Raw genomic sequence first — 7299 nt, 5'->3', positions numbered from 1 at the left:
ACAAAGTATGATGAAGGTTTCACTTGCATGGAACCTTATATTGTCAAGTAATTGTGAGGAGAAACAATAACCCAATTGAAAACAGAGGACAGAAATAATAGCATTGGGATTGTAAAAGGACTCATTTACTTGCACGCTTTTGCTAATCAATCAAAGCCATACAAAAGACCAACAAAAATATGTAAGGGTATGTTGCAAGTTAAAATTGGGTTAACAAATAATTCCCTCTTTTTTTCTTGAGGATTCCAAAAGCAAACCTAAATTCATTATGTAAGAAAAGAAATAAAAACAAACGAAATAAGAACTGAGTTTGGATTCATGAGGCACACACAAGTCCATTTGAACTCAAAAGAATTCAAAGCCAGAAAAAAAAAAATCACTTTAAAGGTTCACACTTATTATTATTATTTTTATATGTTTTGAATATATTTGACTACTAAATTTGATTCAAAATGTCAAAGTAATCCTTGATTTTTATACTATTTTCTAACTCTTAAAAATAAATATATTACTTCAAACATACTAATCTTATTTAACACAGATGAACTTTGGTATTTTGAGTAGTTCTAGTTCCACTACCATGTGGAGTCTATACAGTTTCATTATTGATTTACATTTTTATCTCCATTTAAAATTACTATTAAGGACATTTGTTAACTAAATCTATTTAAATAATTTCTTTATATAGTCTCATTCTTCCTCTCAAGTAATACGTTAAATATATCCATTTAATTTATACTCCATTAAAAATTATGATTGTAGATACAAAAATTATTTGTAAATTATGAAAGCTCAAAACTATGAAACAGTAAGATGAATTTAGTTTGTTTCTTTATTTTTTTTTCATATTGTGATGATTGCTTTAGTTTGGATTTTTTTTCCTATCTCTTACCAACGAATAGGTCGGAACAACACTCTTATATTTGATTTTGATATATTAAAATTCATCTTTTATTTGAAAGTTTAAATCTGAATATTTTTTAATTGTTCAGAAGCGTTAATCTAAATATTATTAAAATGTTTAGAATTCATTTTTTATGCAAAGTTTAAATATGAACACTTTTTAATTGTTAAGAAGCATCTATCTAAATATTATTAAGATGTTTAGCTTTTATCTATCGAATATTGTATGTATATACAAATATGCCAAATTTTTTTGAATCATTGATAATTTATATATAATTAAATGTAAAAAAATATGCAGGATGAAAAAGATGTAGATAATAAAATTGTCTTGAAAAATGAGATAGAAAAATAATAATAAAACTTTTTGGTCTTGAAAAAAGAAATTATCTTGAAAAATGAGATGGTCATGTCAATTCCAATCTCCAATACCCTCCATTGTTAGTTAATTTTTTGTTTTCAAATAAATAATTTTTTATGTCATTAAAAAAATAATAAAAATAAACAAAAATCAATCCTAATTCAAAATAAAAAATAAAAAAGAAGAAAATAAAAATATTTTAGTAAAATTTATTTTTATGAAACTATATATAGTTATTTTATAATTACAAAAAAATATTTTTATTTATAAAAATATATAATTTTAAAATAATATAAATTAAAAATATTTTAAAAATAAATAATATAATATTAAATAATTTTTTATTTTTTATATATTTAAATAATAATATATAAAGCCATTTTAAAATTGTAAAACGAACCGCTCATTCTTTTCCCACACCGACCAAACCCATCCCTCAGAAAAATAAAAGAATGCCCATGGCCCACGAGTTGACCAGGGTGTAAATAAGGTATGGAAATAATCACGCGCGAAAATAAATGGCTGAACGTTGAACGCTGTCGTTTCGAACAGAGAAAAGTGGGGTTGTAATCCGGTGTTTTCTCCTGCGGCCCAAAAAATGAAACGCCGGGCTTTGCGCATGAATATTTCCACGTTGACAAAAATGCCCTCCGAGAAGTTTGAAGGTAGGGTTGCCTCACTTTGTCAAGTCCAGCGGCTTTGGTTACTGCTCGCTTCTCGGACAGCCTTTTTTTTCCAAATGTCAAAGTCAAGGTGGTCCTTCGTAGTGTGTTCTACGTTGTCGCTTTTCCATTTATTAAATCTCTAATAGTCAAAGTCATGGTGGTCTGTGGCTATATGTTCTGCATTGCCGCTATTCCATTTATTAAATCTTTAGTAATATTGGTACTGAAAATTTTCTGCTTGATGCTTCTTAAATAAAAAAAATAAAAAAAAAAGTTAGATTGTTCCAGTTAAGCAAAAAGGAGGAAAAAAAACAAAAAAGTCCAATTTCAATTCACATTTGAAGTCCAATTGCAACTTTTTCCGCTTGATGCTTCTTAAGCCACAAAAAAAACCAAAAAAAAAAAAAAAATAAAAAATGAAAGAAATGATTATTCAAATCCAATTACGATTCACATTTAAAGTCCAATTGCAACTTTTTCTGCTTGATGCTTCTTCAACCAAAATAAAATAAAATAAAATAAAATAAAATAAAATAAAATTGTTCAAGCCCAATTACGATTCACATTTAAGGTGAATTGCTAGATTATAATGGATGAAAATATCCATATTAATGAAGTGAGTGGTTCTAATGGTAAACATCCTTGTCTGTACCCTCGAATGCACATGTTCGAGTCATTTGGGTGGGGAGGGCTTAGAGGATAGGGAAAACCCCCCCCCCCCCCCCCCCCCCCCCCCCCAAAAAAAAAAAAAAAAAAAAAAGAGAACACCAGTATTTTTTATTTATTTCTTAAGTGATAATTAATATAATGCGTATATATTTTCCTTTCCTTTGAACTTTAGTTATTAAATCTTTAATAATATTGATGCTAAAACTTATATGCTTGATTGTTCCAATTAAGCAAAAGATAATAGTAATAATAAAAAAAATCCAATTACAATCCAATTGCAATCATATTTTTCAACATGTATAGCTATATATATTGGGATGATAATTTTATCTTGGTGATATATATACTTGTGTTGGATACATGTTAAAGCAATCCCTTTTTGTTTTGTTTTCTATATGATAATTAATATAATCCATATACAAAGCAACTCAATTAGATAATATTATTAATTATCTTAAAAGATATATACATATACATATATACATATATACATATACACATATACATATATACATATACACATATACATATATACATATACATATATACGTATATATATATACATATATATATATATATATTTTCCTTTTCCTTTGAATTTAAACTATTATATCTAATAATATTGATGCTGAAACTTTTCTACTTGATTGTTCCAATATTTTGGTGGATAAAGCCTAGTTTAAGTTGGACAGCAGCATACAAATCCTGTGCTGGATACGCATTAAAGCAGTTGCTTTTTTAATTCATTTCCTAGATGATAATTAGCGTAATCTATACATTGAGCGATTCAATTTGATAATTTTATTGGTCATCTTCAAAGATATTTTTTTTCCCTTTTCCTTTGAATTTTAATTATTAAATATTTAATAATATTCGTGCTGAAACTTTTCTGCTTAATTGTTCCTGTTAAGCAAAAAACAAAAAAACTTTAATTACAATTCACTTGTAGTCACATTTTTCATCATCTGTAGCTATATATATTGGGATAGTAATTTTATCTCGACGGATGGACTTCAACGTATATTGGACGGTAATTTAGGATATATATATATCCTTTAGTCTATACTATAAGCGAGAAGGGCTTCTAAGTTTTGGTCATGTTTTATTGTTTAAAATGGTTAAAAAACGACTGCTTTTAGTGCGTTTTGGCTTTTCTTTTTCTTTTTATTTTTTTATTTTATTTTTTTATTTTTTTTACAATTTCATTTATCCAAATCTACATTTTTTTGTTTCTTCTACAATAGTATGCCAAGGATAAAATAGATATTTCATTTCTATTAAATACAAAATTCCTAACTGATGACTTTGAGATCACACTGACACGGTATGGCTTCTATGCAATATATTTCAAGCAAAAAAAAAAAAAAAATTTTTGAAGCAATTTTGGCAGCAAGACCAAACACTAAAAATAAAAAAATATTTAAATTTTGGTATTACAATATGCTTTCATTAGTTTCTTATAAAATTGGTATTTCTCTACTAAAATTGTATTAATTGAAATGATCTTTTGTTTTAGGTAAATTAAAAAAATAATTTTTAATTTTGATTTATTTCTCTATAATATTAGCAATGTAATTTTAAAAATTAAATGCAATATATTTCAAGCAAAAAAAAATTAAATATTTTTAAGCATTTTTGGCAGCAAAAACAAAATGTAAAAATAAAAATAAAAATAAAAAGATAAAAATAGATTTTAATTTTTTTAAAAAAAAATTATCGCCAAAAGGGAGAAAAATCGACGCTTTTCTTAAAAATAATAACTATTATAAACATTTTTAGCGATACTTTTTAAAAAAACTTCGATAAAAATCTATACATAATAAGTGACGCTTTTACAAAAAAGGATGGCCATAGCTGAAAACCTATTTTTTATTTTTTATTTTTATTTTTTCGTTTTTTATTTTTAGTTCTTGCTGCCAAAACAAAGAGCAAATTGGAAATCTGAGAAGAGAAAAGGAGGGGCAAATGAAAGAACGAGATAGGTCATGATTATTTCCAGGTAAATTCTCACATTTATTTATTTATTTATATATTTATTTGTAAATATTATGAATTTTGATTATAAATTATCTATTTTGAAAATAATAATCATACTAATTAATATAAAACAATCTATGATCATACTAATTAATATAAAACAATGATTAATAACACTAACATATTACACATCAATACACGTGCAAAGCACGTGGGCCAAACCTAGTATATATATATATATATGCGCTACCATGGCGGGCTCCATCGCTTAAAATATATATATATATATATATATACACTAGGAAGTTATAAGGCGTATGAAAAAGTTACTTTAATTTTCAGTTTAAGCTCTTGGATTTTCAATTTGCAACCTTAGCTTTCCTTTGTGATGGCTTTAAGCGCTTTAATAATAATAATAATAATAATAAACTTGTAGAGCAGTATCATATATATATATATATATATTAGTATATATATATATATATATTAGTAGAAACACGTACAGCCTATAATTCCAATCTTTTGCAATCTTTTTTCTTCTTGTAGTTCCCCATACTAGAAATGATCAGGTAGTAGCTTTGTCTATGAATTTCATTGACCATTAATGGCTACATTTTTCTCTTCTTTTCCTTCTTCTCCATCTTCCCCTTTTCCTTGTTGTTGCTCAACCCAAGGGCAAAATAACTGTTGGAACTTCTCTGATTGCAGGAAGAAATAATAATTTATGGCTTTCACCTTTGAAAGATTTTGCATTTGGATTCCAGCAGCTTGATAATGATGCCTTCATACTTGCTATTTGGTATTACAAACTATCCGGTCAACTCACCACAGTTTGGTATGCAATTGAAGGTAAACCAGCTCGAAGGAATTCCAAACTGGAGCTAACTTCTGACAGTGCTCTCGTGCTAAAAAACGATGCTCAAACATTACGGAACTCTGGAAAAACAGGTTCTACTGAAGTAGCCTATGATGTGATGAATGATACAGGCAACTTTATACTCCTACATACTAGTTCTAAACCCATATGGGAGAGCTTCAATCATCCCACTGACACGCTGATGCCTTCTCAGATCATGAAGTTAGGAGGTTTTCTTTATGCCAGAACAAGTAACAACGACTTCACATCGAGAAGATTCCTGTTTCGTTTGGATATTGATGGTATTGCTAAGCTTATTACCATAATTTTGCATGGAAACCAATCTTATCATACATACTATTCCGCTGGCGATACATCGAATCCTGGTTACCAAGTAGTGTTTGATTTGTCGGGCTTGTATGTATTGACAAAATCTGAAAGCAAAATCTTTTATTACGAAACCGGAAGTTCCGGTCTCAAATCCTTTGGACTACTATTTAAATGATTGTGATTTGTGAATGCTATTTAAGTAATTGTGATTTGTGAATGATGTGATATTTTTTTATCAATTTATTTTGAATTTAACTTATCACTACGCGAAAATTAAGCTCTAGCGACACACTATTAGCGACACTACGAAATAAATGCGTTTAAAAAAAAAAAACCGCGAGTCTGAGGTTAATGCGTCAGTAAAATTCGACCAATAGACGACGCATACAAAAAATGTCAGCGTCAAGAAGTCGCGAGAAACAACAACACGCCACGCATCCGTTAAGAGTAGCTGAATATTCAGTACAACAGAGTCGCCTTTAAGAGAGTGTGTATATTTTATATCAATTGTATTGTTTAAATGCTACACTAAAGAAAATTGTTAATCAATCTGATTTTCTTTCAACTTTACAAATAGGTGAAAATATTTAAGAAAACTTACAGAGCTATATTTTAAATTATTTTTCGTTCCACATTATAAATATCCGGCGACGCATAACAAACTCTACGCGTCGTCTATTAAATTATTATTTTTTTTGAATTTTTATAAATATTAATCAGTTGATTTTCTTTCAACTTTAAATAACAAGTGAAAATATTTAAGCAGCAATAGAAAGATAATTTTTTTTTTCCAAAAACATATACATTCGGCGACACATAGGCATATTGTGAGTCGCCTGATGCCTTTACATTTATTTATTTTCATTTTTCATAAAATATTAATCAATATGATTTTCTTTCAACTTTAAAAACCAGTGAAAATATTTAAGAAAAATAATAGTGCTGGATTTTTAATTTTTTGGAAGACACATTATTGATATCAGGCGATGCGTAAATAGAATTCTGCGTCGCCTATTAATTAATTATTTTTTTTTGGTTTTTTGTAAGTATTAAACAGTTGATTTTCTTTCAACTTTAAATAACAAGTGAAAATATTTAAGCAGTATCATAGAGCTTTTTTTTGTTTTTTCCAAGAAATATTTGTATCAAGCGACGCATGGGTATATTTTGCGTCGCCTTATTCACATATAAATATATTTTTTTTTTCATAAAATATAAATCAATTTGATTTTCTTTCAACTTTGAAAACCAGTGAAAATATTTAAGAAAAATAACAGTGCTGCATTTTTAATCTTTTGGAAGACATATTATTGATATCAGGCAACTCATAAACAATATTATGAGTCGCCTATTAGTTTATTATTATTTGTTTTTTGGTTTTTGTAAGTATTAAACAATTGATTTTCTTTCAACTTTAAATAACAAGTGAAAATATTTAAGCAGCAATAGAAAGATAATTTTTTTTTTCCAAAAACATATACATTCGATGACACATAGGCATATTGTGAGTCGCCTGATGCCTTTATATTTATTTATTT

At 27.3% G+C, this 7299-nt stretch overlaps 1 protein-coding gene across 1 annotated transcript in view; it reads left to right on the top strand.

The window, feature by feature from the left end:
* The first annotated feature begins 1907 nt into the window (after positions 1-1907).
* The window catches only part of LOC107429185 (G-type lectin S-receptor-like serine/threonine-protein kinase LECRK3), a 31071-nt gene continuing 25679 nt past the window's right edge, over positions 1908-7299 (top strand). The window contains exons 1-2 of the mRNA XM_060813162.1: positions 1908-1929; positions 5284-5733. Coding sequence (XP_060669145.1) covers positions 1908-1929; positions 5284-5733 — 472 coding nt within the window. The remainder of the gene's footprint in view (positions 1930-5283; positions 5734-7299) is intronic.

The sequence above is a fragment of the Ziziphus jujuba genome, chromosome 12 (genome assembly GCF_031755915.1).
Source record: "Ziziphus jujuba cultivar Dongzao chromosome 12, ASM3175591v1".
Classification (NCBI taxonomy): Eukaryota; Viridiplantae; Streptophyta; class Magnoliopsida; order Rosales; family Rhamnaceae; genus Ziziphus; species Ziziphus jujuba.
This window is presented reverse-complemented; position numbering and strand designations above follow the sequence as displayed.